The sequence below is a fragment of the Ruditapes philippinarum genome, unplaced genomic scaffold (genome assembly GCF_026571515.1).
Source record: "Ruditapes philippinarum isolate M1 unplaced genomic scaffold, ASM2657151v2 ctg6813_1_1_1_1, whole genome shotgun sequence".
NCBI classification, from domain to species: Eukaryota; Metazoa; Mollusca; class Bivalvia; order Venerida; family Veneridae; genus Ruditapes; species Ruditapes philippinarum.
In genome coordinates, this window is record NW_026863083.1 from 80720 (window position 1) to 100442 (window position 19723).

Here is a 19723-nt window from a genome sequence, read left to right on the forward strand (position 1 = left end):
GAAACAAACTATTGCAAGTGAACAATAAAATGGTCGAAGCTGAAGTCATGGACTCAAATATCTTCTAAAAGGCCATTTATTTAGTTATATACTACTTTCTATCGTATGATTTAAAGCATATATCCACAGTTAAAATGTCACAGACCAAAAGAGCATGGAAGCTGCGTAAGTAGCTCGTTTAAGGCCTTGTCGTCATTTCATTTTTCATTTTTTTATACACTCGTTTTCAATCTCTTTGATTTTCACTGAGTTCCCAGGACCACTTAGAGAAAAAGTTGATTATAACTGTTAAAGTCAAGAATGAAGTGTTCACTTTTTAGGAACTTATGTACGCTTTATTGTTGTCACCAGTAGAATTTATTTCTATTGAATCTGGAAGGTTCATTTGTCTGTCAGTCCCCTGGTTCTTGCTTCCAAACCTTTATAAGCAGCTTTTTAAACATTTTTTTGTCAGAGACAGCGTTCGTCCTGTCACAGTATAAAAACGGGTATGCTGAAGACCTTAAGCTGTAACCAGTCACCATAGCTCAATCGGTTAGAGTGCGAGACTTGTAATCTCGACATTGTGGGTTCGATTCCCGGGCTGGCCAACCAAAATTACTAATCAGTCTTGCCGATGAGACTTTAAATCGAGGTCCTGTGTATGAGTGCTGAAACACTTGGCACTTTAAAGAACCAGAGGAAGCTTCTGGAATTGGGGTATCTTTCTGTATCTGACTCTTGCACTATCCTCCAAAAATATGAAATGACTAATACTCTTCTGGAGGACTCGCCCATATGGGCAACCGGTGGCGAGTTTAAATAAACTCATATACATCACACACACCTTAAGCTGTCAGTCTCACTGTTGATTTATAAATCATATGGGATTGATTAGTGTTTGGTTGTTTCAGGAAAAAGTTTTAATTACTGGATAGTGTTATTGTTAAGTGTAAAATTGATTTTTTCTACCAAGACTACAGTAAACATGTATGTGAACATGTATATGCAATATTGATCACCACGAATCTCTGTGACTTTTCACCTTGGATTGTGAGGATTTTTTACCAGTCTGCGGTGATTTGTTACTGTGACTGACCATGGTATGTCCCCTGTTATTTTTCCCTAACCATTAAAAGTGTCCGCAAAGCTGAATGTGCAAAAATCGCTTAATCTGTACTGTATGAAGACAATATATTTTAATGATTGATCCATAAATAGGAATTTTTGATTGAAATTTGTAACAATTAATGTAATTATATTCAACACTTTTTGTTCTTTATAACACCAAATGCTGATTGAACAACATTTCTTCAAAGATATCGGAAGTAGGCAAACATACAGGGTGTCCGTTTGACCCTTGAAATGACTTTGACCCTTCAAATTTCCAAAAAGCCTGATTTGACCCTCAGGATTTTAACTGGAGGGTCAAATTTTGTTAAAATCATGGGGATTTGACCTTGTAGTCAGTAAAACTTAGTTAAAATGACCCTCAGGATTTCATGGCTAATGAACACCCTGATACATCTAAATTGTAAATTCTTCCTTTCTAAACAAATTTAAATTCTTTCACCAATAAAACTTGTAAACTAAGTATCATATTAGTATAAACCTATGAAAGTAAAAATGAAAATATGTAAAAAGTTTTGAACGTAAATTAATTAATACCAGTAATATGTAATTATGGGACAAGTTGACCCGTGCTGAGTTGGTTTAGGGTCGAGATGACTCTGAGGCCAATAGTGATTATTCAAGCATTACATAATTATGCCTTTGCACAGCATTGTTAATTTGTCAAATTTTTGAAGTTTTAAAAAAACAAATGGCACATGAACAATAATAACCTTCAACACAAATTCTATAAAAGTTATCATTACATTGTCAATTATCATAATTCTTATTAACCCATTACCAGATATATATACGCCTTCGCCTTTTTCACCCCCCCCCCCCCCCCCTACTTTTTGCTTTCTCAAATGGTGAAAAAATGTCTAATTTAGGCCCCCAACACTTGTTTTTGTTTGAGAAATATTGATTAAAAAAGTGACCACTTTTTCGACGCCGTCCCCCATCTAAAAGGTACATCAGGGGGTTGCCAGAAGGGTGATGTGCCCCCTTCTGTTTGGGGTGTTTGAAGGGGGGCGGCAGTCCCCCTCATCGCAAAAATTTTTGGACTTGTAAGAGGCTAAAAATGACCCCAAGTCGTTCATAAGGTAACATGTAACCAACGCTGAAAAGCCTTTGACTCTATCTCAATCCATTGAGAAGTGGCAGCACTTTGAAATCAATTTTGATGGAAAAAATCAACGGAAAATAGTGATTTTTGGCAATTTTGAGATATCCCCTAGTTGCCATGGTAACAGGAAATTTAAGACTGAGCATTTTGTTACAAAGGCAATGGTCCAGTCAACATTTGCACCAAGTTTGATTAGTATTGAAGCAGTTTTTATAGTTTTATAGCAACTTGAACTTGTAACGGGAGACTTTTCAATGAAAACAGCCATTTTTCACAAAATGCTCATGCGGTAATAGGTTAAACTTCTGGCACTGGTTTGTAACATCACTCAGATATTTGTCATTTGTACCCACATATGGCACTTTACAAAACCTAAAGAAAGCTGCAAAACTAAAAAAAAGCCACCAGGTGGATATAGTTTGTTTGGTTTTTATACCAATAAACACATTATATTTTTGTTTAATATATCTCGGCAGGCAATCCACTTAACCTGCTTTCTTGTAATGTATAACAAACCAGTAATTGCCAATTTCTCTGCAAGTGACCAACTTCCAGTCCAACATGATTTTTGAGAGAAGAATGATCAGTTGACTCCATGTTGCAGAGAAATTTTGCCTTGCCAGCATAACAAATTTATTTCTTTGTTGGTTTTACAATGTATTTTACTTTTGCCCTTTGCCAAAGATTAAGTCTGAATATTTTACAGTACTCTTTTAAACTGCTGACTTTCCAAATTAATAAAAAAACAACTAGTTATGACTGCCTCTATATTTTAAAAAGGAATCACAGTGAGTAACTGTCATATATGTATCATTGTATGTATGTGATGTATCATTACTACCTACTGGTGTTACCAAATATGGTCAAACTAAATCTAAGCATTTTAAGTATTGAAAACTGGAACCCCTTGATTAATTCTTAACAAAAAAAAAGTCAAGGAAACTTGAATTTGTTAGAGAAGTATGTGAACAGGTTTAATATACAGTAGGATAGTTTGACCCTAGCCTTGCCTTTCATTATGAAAAATGGTCAGGGAGACATGCATTTACTAAAGAGACGCTTTTTAAACAGGGTAATGCAGTAGGAAAGTTTTACCTTAACCTTGTTAGTGATAAAAAGGATTGTTTAATGTTTTTTTCAGAGGAGTTTGTAGCTCATGGGGCCAATGTGAATTGTTTAGCAATGGGTCACAAGACTGGCAGAGTAATGGTGACTGGTGGGGAGGACAGGAAAGTCAACCTATGGACAGCTGGAAAACCAAATTGTATAATGGTAAGAAAATATCCTTTTGGCTGAATTTTTATTTGATATATTATAATAGGTTAGCTGAACTGAAAAAGCTTTAAGGTACGTCTGTGGCCAAGTGGTCACAGTCATTTACTTCGAACCATTGCCTCCTCATCACTGTGTGTGCAAATCCCACAAAAGACTTCGGATACTTTCGTGCGGGTAAGCTACTCTGGCTAGCTTACAGAATGTCAGTAGTTCTATTCAGGTGCCAGCTTGTGTCTGAAATAATGCACAAATCTTCCTCCACCAGTAAAGCTGGAAATCTCCAAATGATCTTAAGAGTGTAGATGTGACTTAAAATAAATACAAAAAAGTACAGGTTATAGTAAAGTGATATAAAACAAGTGGTGTTGGGCATGGTGCCAATTTAAGTACATGTTTGAAATATAATTTTGCCATGTACATAATAAAATTCACATTACTAAATGTTTTTTATATCCAATGTATTATCCAGTAGAAAAAGCTAATGATAGTTGTTAGTGGTTAAAGCAGATAATAGCATAAATAATAATGCATAACATGTTTCAATGTTTAATTGGTGCACAGTTCTGATTTACTCACAAAAAATAAAGGTAAATATTGAAAAAAAAATGCATTGTTAAGCCTTTCAATCTTGATAGAGTACTTTATATAGCAGTTCTGAAACCTTATGGCTTGGTAAAGCCTGCTTTTTCATTTAGTAGATACTTGAAAGGTCCGTGAGTTTCATTGCAGCAGTTATTTCCTAAGGGAAAATTTTAGGTAATGAATTCAAGTTTCATAGAACCCAAATAAAATTTCTTTTATGTATTTAACAATCAAAACTTCATTACAGACATTTTAATATTTTTAACCAGGTTTTCCAAAGGAAAAAACTGGTTATTAGATTGAGGTATGTCGGCGGGCGGGCAGGCGTAAACAATTTCTTCTGTGCGCAACTCCTCCTACATTTCTCAACGGATTTTGACCAAACTTTCACAGAATGTTTGTCATCAAGTGCCCTGGCGCATATTGTCGGGGTTTTGTGATTGGATAAAATTTGACCTAATTATGGCCCTTTGTTTTTTTTTCCTTATATAGAATATATAGTGAACAATTTCTTCTGTGCGCAACTCCTCCTACATTTCTCAACAGATTTTGACCAAACTTTCACAGAAGCTGTGTCATTAAGTGCCCTGGCACATATTGTGGGGCTTTTGTGATTGGATAATTTTTGACTTAATTATGGCCCTTTGTTTTTTTCCTTTATATAGAATATATAGTGAACAGCTCCTTCTGTGCGCAACTCCTCCTACATTTCTCAACGGATTTTGACCAAACTTTCACAGAAGCTTTGTCATCAAGTGCCCTGGCGCATATTGTCAGAGTTTTGTGATTGGATAATATTTGACTTAATTATGGCCCTTTGTTTTTTTTCCTTATACAGAATAAATAGTGAACAATTTCTTCTGTGCTCAACTTCTCCTACATTTCTCAACGGATTTTGACCAAACTTTCACAGAAGCTTTGTCATCAAGTGCCCCGGCTCACATTGTCGGGGTTTTGTGATTGTACAATATTTGACCTAATTATGGCTCTTTGTTTTTTTTTCTTATACAGAATATATAGTGAACAATTTCTTCTGTGCCCAAATTACCTCCTACATTATTCATGATTTACATTGCACATAGTAACATTGTTTGTTGCTTGTATTTGTATTTCAACTACAACATATTTATCTACAATGGTGATAATTGAAAACCTGGTTTCATGGCATTGCCATGTTTCTTGTTTTAATTAACTTGGGTCCCATTCAAAACATGTTAACCCCTGGAACTGCTACAAAATCTACCCATGCAACCAGTGCAGACCAAGATCAGCCAGCATATATTTTTACTTGTAAATTAATTTTATATCATCATTTTTGTTCTGAAGGCAAAATACCATATAATGAACAACATACAAATCCATTGTAGCAACTGGAAGAAAGTGTTGGGGAATTTACCTTGATTGTGGTAAGATTGGGAACACGCTTATGTATCTCTCATCTTTTAAACATTTTTTGATTCAAATACATGTATAATGATCATTTAGCTAAAATCATACTAATTGCATGGGTGTCAATAACTTTCAAGGAGCGATTCAGTTACTTCTGGGATCTTTGTTTTGCTTGCTCTGATGTGTTGCTAGGTTAGGTTGATAAAATGTTTAAGCCTAGGTTAGTAAGAAGTTTGAAAACAAATGTCTCTCTGTACATGCCGTGAAACTGCTCACACATACAAAATAATCATAACATGGTACAATTATATGGATTAATAAGAATTTTTTGCCAACATTTTGGAAAAAAGATTCTAGTTTCTCTTTGGAATATGATTAAAAATATTGGCTCAGAAAATTGGCAATTTGATAGCTGATATATTGGGTCACATTCCAAAATTGATAGGTTATTGTCCATAAAAAGTATCCTGGCTTTGATAAACTTGGTAAGTCATTCATTATGATATACTCTCAGGAAAATACAGTTCATTGAGTTAAACATGAAAGTGCAATTTAGAATGGCTGGAGTGAGCTTCTTTAGTTTCTAGGAGTCATTGCTGTGTTTCCTTGTCATTTTAGAGGTTATAACATTGCCAGTTTAGGTGTCATGGGCATATTTTCTTGCTCTTTTAGGTGTCATGAACATATTTCCTTGCTCATTGATGGGTCATGGCCATATTTCCTTGCTCTTTTAGGGGTTATGGCCATTTAGTTGTTTTTATTGCCATATAAACATGTCATTTTAAGGATCATTGTTGTGTTTCATTGTTATTTCAGGGGCCATAATTCATTGTCATGTTTTCAGTGGGTTTTTAAAAAAAAGCTCATAACTTTCTTCACAATTAATCTTTCAATGGATAGTTTATATGAACTGAATTTATCGTAATTATATCATTTACCATAGGTTTATATCTAACAGTTTTATTACCCAATGTAGATAATTAAGTTGATATAAAGTTTGATGGAATGATAATATTTTATGCTTATAATAATATTTAATATATAAATTCATAGGCCACACACAGGCTTTAGTAATAATAATGATATACAGTTGCACAGCTTTAAATTTAATTAAGTTATGTAAACTTTAAGGATTATTAATGAACAATGCTTCTATAATGCATGTAATGTGATGGAATCTTATATTAATATCTGGGAAAAAGTGATCCCTTGGAAGCATTAAGAACAGCAAAATTATATGAAATTGCAGCCTTGGTCTGCTTATGGTTTTAGAATCAACCCATGAAAACAAGTGCTGACTGTGGGCAGTTGGCATGTATGTGCTGTCTGATCAGGGTCTGCATTGTTCGCTATTCATTTAAAATTGTCCCTAAAATGATGAATGTTTTTGTCCCCATTGAAATATTTGACATTTCCATGTAAGATATTCAACATGGTAAAAATACAAGCATCACTCATGAAATGCCTTTACTACATATGTCGAGCCAGGCCAGCCTGTACATCTAACTAGGCTCAGCTGCGTGAGCAGGAATTGAGCCAGTTGTACTGGTTGTAAATATTACTTTTTAATGTGCTTACTTTTCCTTTTATTCTGCATCATTTGTGATGAATAATTTCTCTCTTTATTGGTTAGGGGACATAACTTATCATGAGATATACCAATATGTAATTTTAACAGCATCTGGTCAGTGGACATACTACATATAACAGTGCTTATATTACTCATACAGATTGTTAATGTAATTACAAAATTTGATTGATTTGTACTTCACTGTGAAATGTTATCTGATATATGCCAAGCAAAGGTAATAAAAATTATGTAAAAAAAAAAGTGTAATATTATGTAGTCATTGTACATATGTATCACTATATACGCATGCTTGAGTTAAGCAGGGCTCACACTGACTTTGTTACAATAATTGATAGCCAACATTTTAAAAAATAAAAAATTTAGAAATTAGAAATTTAGAAAATTTTGATAGCCAAAACTTCATCAGTCTTTTCATGGTTCCATGATTGACAACAAACACAGTTGGTTTATAGCGGGTGATTATAAAATAATGAAAAACAAAGACAAAATTTAAAAAAAAATAAAATAAAAAATACTTGCCAACTTTATAAAATAATCATAAATGGCAACCATGGCAACTGACAGCATGTGCCCTGGTTAAGCAATAGTTTGTTACAGTATTTCTTGTTCTGTTCATAGGGATAGTAGAAAACTGTAAATCATGATGTAAATTTGTATATTACAGAGTCTGGCAGGTCATACAACACCAGTGGATTCTGTGAGGTTCGGACAGAATGAGGAAATGGTTGTTGCAGGGTCAATGTCAGGGGCATTAAAAATATGGAATCTAGAGGAGGCCAAAAGTAAGTTAATTAAACCTTTAAAGTGTACCTTTGAAAGCATTTTGTTTCTTGTTATTTACATTTAATAAGGAACAAAAAGGGCATGGAACATGACTAACAAATATATCTAACATTTGTGAATAACCACACAAAAAATGAATAGAATTTGAATGATATAGTTTGACCATTTTTGCTATACATATTTGTACGTTTTAGTAACTTTCTTTCCCCACATTCTGAATTAGTGATAAAGTTTGACCAAATTGTGCTATATAGTTTGGTAATATTCCCCTCACAATTTCGGAATTAGTTATCTTGTTGAATAATTGACATCTTTGACAAGAGTATGAGATTTGCTCACTTGAAACATGTTCCTTTGCATTCAGTTTTGAGTATCACACTATGACAGTCATGCTGCTGTTTTTTCCCCGACTATTACTCACTGGGATGATATCTTAAAGAAAATTCTTGAAAAAAATCACTTTTCTATAAAGGCTGTAAAACCATCTTTGCAATATTAACAATTTATTGTCCCTTACCTGTTGATGGGACTTTACAAACAGTGTAGCACTATGGAACAGAATTAATGCATTTATTATATCTTGCTTAATGACATTGGAACTTGCATTATGCTTAATTCCATCTTGCTTGATGACATTGGAACTTGCATTATGCTTGATTCCATCTTGCTTGATGACATTGGAACTTGCATTATGCTTAATTCTATCTTGCTACATGATATTAGAACTTGCATTATGCTTAAGTCCATCTTGCTTTATGATATTTAAACTTTGCATTATGCTGGATTCCATTTTTCATTATTGCATTCAAACATTTCGTAGTGACCAATTCTTTCATTGAGTGATAACTATGAAACTGGAAGAAGCCATTTGGAATACTAAAATGTTAACGTCATATACCTTTATGTATAAGTTACCTTTCTTCATGCTCTATACAAACCATTTACGGTTTAGTTTTTTTGTATTACTTTTAAATGTAAAAGTAATTTAAAATTGACTATTTTTTGTTCCCTGATGGATTCGCTTATATCCATTATTCAGTGTTTATGCTTAATAAAGCTCGGTGTCCGAGGCTTTGTGGATTATGTTTGATCACCTTACATTATGATAAACAAAAAAACTATGTCGCGATTTGTGAACTGTTAAGGGGCGAGAACTCTGTTATCGATATCAACGGAATTTTTCCACGATTCGCCTATCATCGGAATTTTCCGTATAGATACTGCGTACATGTATATTTAAATAAAATACGTAGTAAGCGCTTAATACATAAATTGCAGTTGAAAGAAATTAAATACAAGTAGTAAAGGATTATGCAATATAATTTTATATAATTATGTATACAGTCTAATAGAAAAAATATGCTCGTAAACTGTTATTCAATGGGGTGCAGTTATACGTACAGTGGCGGATTCAGGCCCTGGTTTAAGGGCTGCACCTACCCCCAAATATACGTTCATGAGCTGGGATGGAATATATACGTGTCAGTTTCATGCAATAGTCTTCTTAGTGTACTCCCTTACCAAAACATATTATGCTGTCATCCAGTTGTTAAGCACCGGCCTAGGTACTGCGAAGGTCTTTATCTAATGACTTGGACATTAAAAAGCAAAAATTATTGGCCTTTTAACTTAAGTCGAATAGGTATGTAACACATTAAAATAAACATGTATAAATAAGGAAAGAAGGAAGTTGTTTTTTTTTGTAACATGTGCATAGTCAATTACAAATGAGCCGCGTCACGACAAAACCAACATAATGGGTTTGCGACCAGCATGAATCCAGACCAGCCTGCGCGTCCGCGCGGTCTGATCAGGATTCATGCTGTTCGCTATCAGGTTCTCTACTTGTAAAAGAGTTGGAAAGCGAACAGCATGGATCCTGATCAGACTGCGCGACGACGCGCAGGCTGGTCTGGATCCATGCTGGTCGCAAACCCATTATGTTGGTTTTGTCGTGACGCGGCTCAAATGTTGGGCATATGTGTGTCTGATTATAGATCAGAACATCCCGCACACACCACCACATTCGCATACATTTTGGGCTTAATGATATACTATGCACATCTTTCAGTAAGATATTTTTATCACAGAAATTTATTGAAAATCTATAACATTCTTACTAAAATATATTTTTTTTAAATAAAAAACACATACACATAATGTATAGGAGTCTGCTTTTTCTTATTACGGGTCAAGTAAAGTTGTGCCTGTCTTTAAAAGAAACTTCCATATTTTTTTTTTGTAATAATTACTATACATGTATATTCATACTGCCCACTTACAGTGTAAAGGATTTAAAGCACACATATTTTTGTGAAGCCAAATTATATTTATTTTATTTTACAGAAAAAAAATCAAATTTGTACTGTACTAAGTCGTGGCCACGAGTTACTTATTCGTGGCCACGAGATAGTTAAGTCGTGGGAACGAGATACTATATCGTAGCCACGAGATACTATGTCACGGCCACGAGCTACTAAGCCGTTTAAGTCGTGGGAACGAGATAACTAAGTCGTGTAGACTAGATAATTAAATCAGATTACACCATGATTTTTTAAACTTAAAAAATTACTGTTTAAAGATTTACGTGCAACATTAATCTTTGAAAATACTAAAGTGTTCACTTTGAACTTGATACATGTCTTTAGGATCATAAGGCCCATAAATCAGACATTAATTTTGACTAAGTTATAGCCCTTTGTTGGGACAATTCTATGATAGAATTGGTCATTTTGTACGTACAACGGCCTGTCAAGTAATAGAAAGAGCATCGAAACACGAGGCTATCTGATTTGTACGAGGGGGCGTAGCCCCCGAGTATAAATCAGATTGCCGAGTGTTTTGGTGTTCTTTCTCTTTTGTATCATAGTCAAACATGACAGCACGTTCCCTGTTGTCATAATACGAAACCCCAGAAAAAATGAACCAATGAACGAGCATTTGAATATGATATTTCTGCCCGTTTCCCTTTCTCTGCCGTCACAATAAGTAAACCCCAGCAAAAATGAACCAATCAACGGGCATTATTTGGAGTGCGGGTAACTGATACCTGCACTCCAGTTACCGCACTGTGCATGTATATGTATACGATTTAACACTGACACTTTTTCAACAGAAAGGTCCCCAAACTATGATACAACATTGTTTATACCATAACTTGAGAGGGACTTAGTCCTGGTTTATTTTATTGGGTAGGGATATTGCCCACGGACAGTAGATATCCTATAACGATGTTTGAGGTCACGGGTCAGATAAACATGACACTTCATGTAAATTCCTTGTCTGATGAATGATTTAGAAAGAATAAGCCGTGGTTTATATAGCCTCAAAAAGATCAGTAGATGACACCTAATAAATTTTAGGCAATTTGGTCAGAAATCAGGGTCACAATGACGCTAAATCTTTGACCAATCAATAACTTTTATAAATGGCACTTTTACGGACAGGAGAAGTAGGGGCATCCTTGTTAGGAAAATTCATATAAATAGTGTAATTTGATTGGTTATTTATCTCGTTCGCACGACTAAACTTTCTCTTGGCCACGACTAAACTTTCTCGTGGCCACGACTTAGTCATCTCGTTCCCACGACTTGATTATCTCGTGGCCACGACTTAGTAACTCGTGGCCACAACATAGTATATCTTGTTCCCATGACTTAACTATCTCGTGGCCACGACTTAGTAACCCGTGGCCACGACACAGTATCTCGTGCGCACGAGATAAATAAAAACACACACATGTCACCTATGTGCCACCGTAAGTTTGAGCATAGTATATCTTAAAATTCAATTTCACTATTGCTCATACGACTTTCACACACGCTCAAAAAGAAGTGTAAACAATTGTATAGAGGTGAGTTGCCACTTGTAGGATGAGTTATTAGAGACATCTATAACATTTTATTTCCACATGCTGGCGGAATCTTCAAAAACACGCACTTTTCGTCGTCGCATCGTGTTCTCTTGTTTTTCAGTAAATTTTCCCTTTACATGTCAGTCCCCAAATAACACTGTTCTGTATACGCCCCTGTATAAAGGGGACGTAACTTTGTTCTCCACGTGCCGAAATACGGGATCATCCGGAAAAATAACGGGATGTACCGACAAAGCGACACCTGCTGTCATAATATGAACACAAATTATTGCAACTCGCATTATGCTTACTGCCAACTGCTTAGTGCGTACTGTCACATGCGACTATAATATCGCTATCGTTGTCATCTTCGTTGTCGATGCGCAGTGATCACGTATTGCATTATTTGTAATCAGTGAATATATTGAAGCATATGAATGCTAAGACACATCAAATTCGCCAATTATTGATCAAAATTAATAATTTATTGTGACATAATGTCGACAATATAAGTGGCAGATTTATAGCAAATTAAAGATACTGACAGAAACTTAATTACCATGTTACATATAGTTATATCAAGAACAAGCAAAGAATGTTATCTTAAACACCAAACATAATACGTTGTTTCCTTAATAAAAGATGCAATTAAACATATAGCATATTAAAATATGTGAGTTTGATGGTTTAGTAGGGAACACATAAGGTTGCAATTACATGAAAGTGCATTCAGTAATCACAAAGCATGATTGAATTCAGCAAAACGCAGGTTTTCATTGTCATAAAGAAGTATAGAAGCAAGCAAAATGTAATTCCCGATATCATAAAGCAAGATGGAATAAATGCACTAATTCTGTTCCATATAGCACATACCTGAATCTATACCATCAGCTGCTCAGTTTTATTATGTTACAATTTATAGACCTGCAAATGACAACAAACCGGTTAAAAGCTAAATGAGTCCATATCTCAAAAGTCAGCAGGGTATGGTAAAAATTTTCATAAATTTTAGGGTTCATTTTTTTGTGTAAGTAATTATTTTATGTGTCAACGATCAACTTTTGAATATTTCAGTATTGCGGACATTAACAGGGCATAAATCAAGTATAAAAAGTTTAGATTTTCATCCATATGGTGATTATGCTGCATCTGGATCACAAGACAGTACTATCAAGGTATTCATTAATCCATAGTAACATTAGTTGCCATTTTGATAACCTTAGTCAGACCAGCTTGCAGATATGTTCAAACTGACCAAAATTTACACTGCTGGCTGTTAAAGTTTATAATTTCAATATTTATAATCATCGAGTCGGCTTTGTAAAAAAAAGAGGAGAACGATGAAGAAAAAACGGGATCAATGGATCTGTATAATGTTGTTTGTTACATAAACAAGGGGCCAGGAGCTGGACTACAAAATGCCTTATGACGATACCAGTGTACTATATTTGAAATTCAATCGAAAGATGATTCTAGGAAAATTATATTTTTAGGTTGACTATTCAAAGAATAGTAGGAGCATAGTACTCACCGAGGCATTGCATTACAATTTGATAATGTTTTAGCAAGCAAATTGATATCTTCAAAACTATTGAAGGGAATTTGTTGGAACTGCCCATAACTCTAACTTGACAAAGTTATGCCCCTTTTGGAACTGTTTGAACTTACAAAAGTCTACATTTATGATTATCCAGGCTCTTATTTTACTATCATGCACTTAGAATAGTCAGGTACACTGTCTTACCAACAGCTCTTGTTCTCTTTCAGAATTGAAATGTTTAGATTTGATTAAAACTGATGTATGTTTGTGTTATGTTAAAGATCCGCTCCCTCAGCTAAAATCGGAGAGGATTGGATTAGTAATGCAGGAGTTGCTGTTTTGATTCTTTGCGTGGGTAATATTTCTGTGTGACACTTGATCTCAGACATTGAGTCTTATGGTCATTTATCTCTTACCCTGATTTGGAAAAAAATATGGGATGAGTACTTGTAGAGTAATTGGTAATTACTGGTTAGTTATCCAGAAATACCATTCAGGTTCATCGACTGTTGAGATATGACCAAAAACAGGAGTTAAATTGGGCATAAATAACGGGGGGAAAAAATTGGGCATTAATAACAGGGAAAAACAAACAAAAAACAGATGATTTAAAAAATTTTTATTCCTTGAGTTCTTCTCTCTATTGATTATAGTTTGTATGTCTATAAATTATGTGATATTATAAAAATTATTTGTATAATTTTAGTTATGGGACATACGACGTAAAGGTTGTATATACACATACAAGGGTCATACAAATCCGGTGAATACATTGAGATTCAGTCCTGATGGTAAATGGATAGCTTCAGGTGGGGAAGATGGACTTATCAAGGTATGTCAGTTTTTTTCTTTCCTCTGGAATCAGTGTTGCTTCTAGAATTTCAAAATTTTGGGGGATTGTCCCCCACTCAACTGAAAAATTTGGGTGCTTTGAAAAAAATGATGGCGGCATGCATTTACCTAACAATATGATGTATCGAAAAGAATTCATTTATTATACATTTAGGCATTTTTGAAGCAATCGTCTGAAAAATAAAATAAAATATTGACGAATACTTGTGAAGTGCGCAGATCAAGCCGTTAATACACAAGCAAATAAACCGACGGGGTGCTTCATGCGACTTAGTACATATTTTAGTCATTACCGCGAGTGAAAACAAACATGGCAGAAGCGTTCAAAATAATATAAAGGTTAACTTGACGCTCATTGACTTCATTAAAATGCAAGATCTGCAAAAAATATGCGCGAATCGAGCAATTGCGCGGCCTAGATGATGCAACATTTGGAATTTGATAAAAGTGACTTTAATCCCCTGCTCCGTAGCGGGAAGGGAATTATAGGAATGGCCTTTATCTGTCCCTCTGTCTGTTTTGTTACATTTTCATGTAAGCTTCATAACAAATGAAAAGTTTTTGAAATAACTTAGCACAAATAATCACCATTATGAGACATTGTGCAAAGCCAAAGTCACACTTAAAGGTCAAATGTAAGCAAGTTCACATTTCTTGTCCACTCCATAACTTTAACGAATGAAAAGTTTTAATCCCTCAAGGTCAAGTCACACTTAAAGGCAAACAGTAAAAAGTCCATATTTCAGGTCCCTTCCATAACTTTTAAACTAATTAAAAGTTTTTATAAAAAATAATCTGGCACAAATGAAAGGGAATTTTCACCCTACCACCAGGGGTAGAAATAGGCCTCTTTCCTCAATCCAAAATAGTTTCTTTTTTCCCAATGTTAAGAAAAATGGGCTTGTTTTTACTTGATTCTTATGAAAAAAGTGACAGGAAAAAAGTGACAGGTTATAATTATGATCATACACATGTTAATACAGTCAAGACTGTCATATGTGACTTTCCAAGGGACCCTCAGAAAAAGGTCACATATGACAGGGAGTCTCTTAATACAGTCTCAAAGAAAATTAAAATACATAACTGTGTGAAGGAATAATATGTAACCAATTGTAAATAAACATAGGTTCTTTAAATACTTGATGTAAATATAATGAGAATCCCTGTAAAACATTATAATTAATTGCATGTATATCATATAAAAATAATTTTATTTTTATATTAGATTTATATTGAATCATTTTAGTACAAATAAACTTGAATCTGATGCATTCAAAATCCTTAAAATAAATATCATACTTTAAGACATATTCATATCCAAAGTTTTTTTCTCTTTTTAATGGAAGGTAGATCTATCAACATTTTCACGTAGAATTCATGTAGCAATAGAAAGGTGAAATAAAAAAATCTTCCGTTGGCATTACATAAACAGTAAAAAAAAATCTGACACAAAATCGTAATCCAGTTTGATCAGGTCATTATGTACTTCACACCTCAATTTGTTAACACACATCGATTGCATTATGCCTACCATATACTACGTCACTTGATACCTGTATGTACATGTAAACTGTGTATTGATGCAATGTTGTGTAGAGGTTGTTTGAAGTGTACTGACTACTGGATAATATTGGACTTAATTATTTTGGCCCTCTGGGTGTTAAAACAGGTATTATTTATCTGATAAACGGACAATTAAAAGGTGTGGAAGTCGTTTAAATCAGACAAAGCAATGCATTGGGACCAGACAATTAGGGTCGCTTGTCACATATGACAGGGAGTCGTATAATTCAGACCATTTATATAGGAAAATACGTTGGGAGGACTGAAACAAGGTCGGATAAGACAGGGAGTCGTTGAAATCAGGGGGTCGCTAAGGCAGTCTTGACTGTAACTTAAAAGTCTTGTATAAGGTTGTTTAGTAACTTTAAAAAAAAATTCAAATTTCCGAAATGTCTAATAATTTATCCCAAATTATGCCAAAGGCCTTTTCCCAAAATAGCTAGAGTTAATGGTCATATAATAAGGTCTACTCTCTCTCTCTCTTGTCAACATGAATACTTTCTTTTCATGACAAGGCAAGAGGCCTTAATCTAAAGTTTTTGAGTTATGTCCCTTTTTAACTTAAAATATTGATAAAAATTTGGTATTTGATAGTTGTTGCCTCTAACAGATAAGCTTTAACACTACATGAGGAGCTCTTGTTTTGATTTTTATATAGAAAGAAATGCCACCTTTGACTTTTGTATCGAACAAATTAGGGGTGTCATCGATTCAATCGATATCGGTGTATCAACGATCTTTGTTATCCGATTCGATATCGATTCCATTTTTTAAATATCGGATATCGAATGCACATATATTTCTAGCTGAAGAACAGGTTTTATAGAACAGATAGACCTGTTTACTGTCGCAAAACGTCAAAATAAAAGCGGCATATCCAAAACATTTTTTTTTTCTAAAATGAAAACGGAAATCAATGCCAAAGTTACCTCCCAGTGTCTCTAACGAATACTGCCTAATTTCGTTGTAATCTCGCACGTCTGCTAAGTGGATGTCAAGACCCCTCAATTCAGATTTTAAAAGGGAAAATGCCAAGAAAAATTTTGTGCTTCTTTGTAAAAATTATGTACAAAATGTTAAACGTTAATAATTATTCAGGTTCTAAACACTATAATTTGCCAATTAAACCCGGCTTAATTGGAACGGCAAGAACGGGATTTAGCATGATCAGTAACTACGTAATAGCAACAACAACAACTAAAGTAAAATGGAAAAGGCTTTAAACTTTATAGTTACTAGTCATTAGTTTTCATTTATAGCTATATGATAAAAAAAGAAACAAATTGTTCAGTTTTCATAGTTTATCTTTTTTACATTTGTCTTAATATAACTGCTTTGTGAGTGTCCTTAGGAAACATTTAAAAAGACCTGAAAGCTAACATTTAGCCTGGCAATTGATATATCGCTGTATCGCCGATAATTCATTACCGATATATCGATACAAAAATCCTTATCAATGACACCTCTAGAACAAATGCAACTTTATATGGTGGTACAGTAAAGCAAAAATTCCATTTGAGACTTTTGTAAGAAAAGCCGCTTTATACTCCTGACTTGAAAGAAATGCCACTTGAAGCAATGTAAATTAATTAAGATTTAACCATTTTTTCAACAAGGGGTAATTTTATTCAACCTTTCATCCATCTATGATAGACTGCCTACATGTTTTAAATGTATATTCATTTTGATGATGATTTATATATTTTTTCCAGATCTGGGATTTGACAGCTGGTAAACTTATGACGGATATGAGACTCCACACAGCAGGTGTTAATGTGATAGAATTCCATCCTAATGAATTATTACTGGCATCTGGTAGCTCAGACAAGTAAGATAACTCTATTTCAAATTTTTGTAACATGCCATCTGATTGGCTGATTATGATATAATTCTAGAAATTAACCAATGACATTGCTCCATACTTGTTAAAATTCTAGAAAATCAATAAAATTGTTGTACACTTGTTGTAATTATGAAAAATAAACCAATGAAATTGCTGCATGCCCGGAATGGTATGAATAAACAAATAAACATCAAAGTTTGGTTAATGAAAACAAATCAGTTAAACATCATTACGTTGAAGTGTATAACCTTATTCTTGTGGAAAAACTCTCAGATTACAAACCAAGGGAAAGCAAGTTTGATACATATATCTCCAAGTAAATAATAATATTTCTTGATTGTCATTTTAATGATACTCAAGGTACAGGAGATTTAATTTTGCACAAAAAGGCCTTTGCAGATTATTTTCTTTCTCAAAGAAAATTAGATAAAAAAGGATTTACTTTTGCTGGAGATAAAATCTGATGGAACTGCAGATCTTGTTCACAGCTGCCTTCTGTAGAGCAATTACCTTTTTACAACAGTGTCATTTCTTCACAATAAACCAAAACTCCATAGAGCAAGACCTCTCTTCAAAAACCAAGAATTTGGTTTCCCAAAGGTGTTGTGCAGAGGTTGTATTGAACAAGCAAATTGCTGTATGATTGTGTATGTGCAATATTCTACAACAGTATAAAATGTCAATGTAATAAATTGCTGAATGAATTGCAACAGTTAAATTCCCACACACATGTATTATGAAAAGAGTGTGAAAATTTATTATTCAGCTTTGTATTGTGTTGAAATATTTAAGGTAGTCTGTGACTGAGTGATTGAGGACCTTGACTTCAAACCATTTGCCCCTCAACAATGTTGGTTTGAATCCCAACAGGGACTTTGAATTCTTTCATATGAGGAAACTATGTAGCTAGCTAACTGAATGTTGATGGTTCTACACAAGTGCCTGTTCATGCCGGAGTTAACCTGATGTCTTCCTTTACTAGTAAAGCTGTAAAGTCGCCATATGACCTATAGGTTGTTGGTGTGACAAATACTCCACCAAAATAAAAAATGTTGAAATATTTACTTGAAATTAATGAAAGAGTGATGCCCTTTACTCAGTGATACATAAAATGCAATCAAAAGTGATTTGTATGTAGTCACACTTTAAGGAACAAATGTTTTTATTTTTTCAGGACAGTAAAATTTTGGGACTTAGAAACATTCCAACTTATATGTTCAACAGATATGGATGCAAATCCTGTCAGGTATTTATAGACAATTTTATTTATAATGAGCAAAATTCATGCATTTCATAGTTAAATGATTTATGGGTTTTTGTTCAAGCTGCAAATGTAAAAGTGAACTAGAGAAGTTGTTGAACAGCATATGTAAAATTCATTCAAGTCTAAAACCCTGTGCTGTTCACAATCATGTCTACATATGTCACACACCAGTACTGGTTTTTTGAGAACTTGAACTTGATGAAAATGATTGAAATGAAATAAACTAACAGCTCTGTTATTTAATTTAAACCGAATATAGTTTGTGTAGGAAGCTTTAAGTTTAAAATCAGTACCTGAAATTAACCAGCACTAAGCAATGTGAAATTAGTTTTCTTACTCAAGGAAACAATGCCTTACTCTTGACATGGTTTGAACCCACACAGCCAGCAATTATTAGATTATAAGTCCGGCGCTTGAACCTCTAAGTCAGACTGCCATAGCTGTTTTTCAAATTCTATCTTGAATAAGTAAAGAGTAAGTAAATCTAGATTAATCTTACATGAGGTACATAAAATTCTATCTTATAAGGAAAGTAGTCAGCTGGTCTATGGAAGATTGATCTTTTTGGCTCTTCAGCAGCTTAAACAAACATCTTTTGAAGTAATCTCCACAATTCATGTTTTCTTTGTGATATTTCAGATGTATATATTTCCATCCGGACGGTACCTGTCTCTACTCTGGTGTGAAAGATTTCCTTAAAGTTTATGGCTGGGAACCAACACAATGTTTTGACTCTGTTCCCATTTCATGGGGCGAGGTGGCTGATATGAGCCTAGCTCAGAATCAACTTGTAAATATATTTTCATTACTTATACTAACATGATCCTATTTGAAATTTGAACAGTTTATATGCAGTATGGTAATTTGTAGTGATTTGAGTATCCAAATATTAAAAATGTTTAGTTGTATCGAGACTGGTCATACTGGAGGGATTGGTAAAGTTAGCTCTATTTAACCAGCATAACTAAGTTAG

At 34.1% G+C, this 19723-nt stretch overlaps 1 protein-coding gene across 1 annotated transcript; it reads left to right on the top strand.

The window, feature by feature from the left end:
• Positions 1–3: 3 nt before the first annotated feature.
• LOC132721087 (katanin p80 WD40 repeat-containing subunit B1-like) lies at positions 4–19573 on the top strand. The gene is made up of 9 exons (XM_060705336.1): positions 4–165; positions 3357–3487; positions 5440–5478; positions 7717–7834; positions 12763–12863; positions 13935–14060; positions 17356–17471; positions 18661–18732; positions 19390–19573. The coding sequence occupies exons 1-9, from the start codon at positions 135–137 to the stop codon at positions 19571–19573; spliced, it is 918 nt and encodes a 305-aa protein (XP_060561319.1). The 5' UTR covers positions 4–134.
• The last annotated feature ends 150 nt before the right edge of the window (positions 19574–19723 follow it).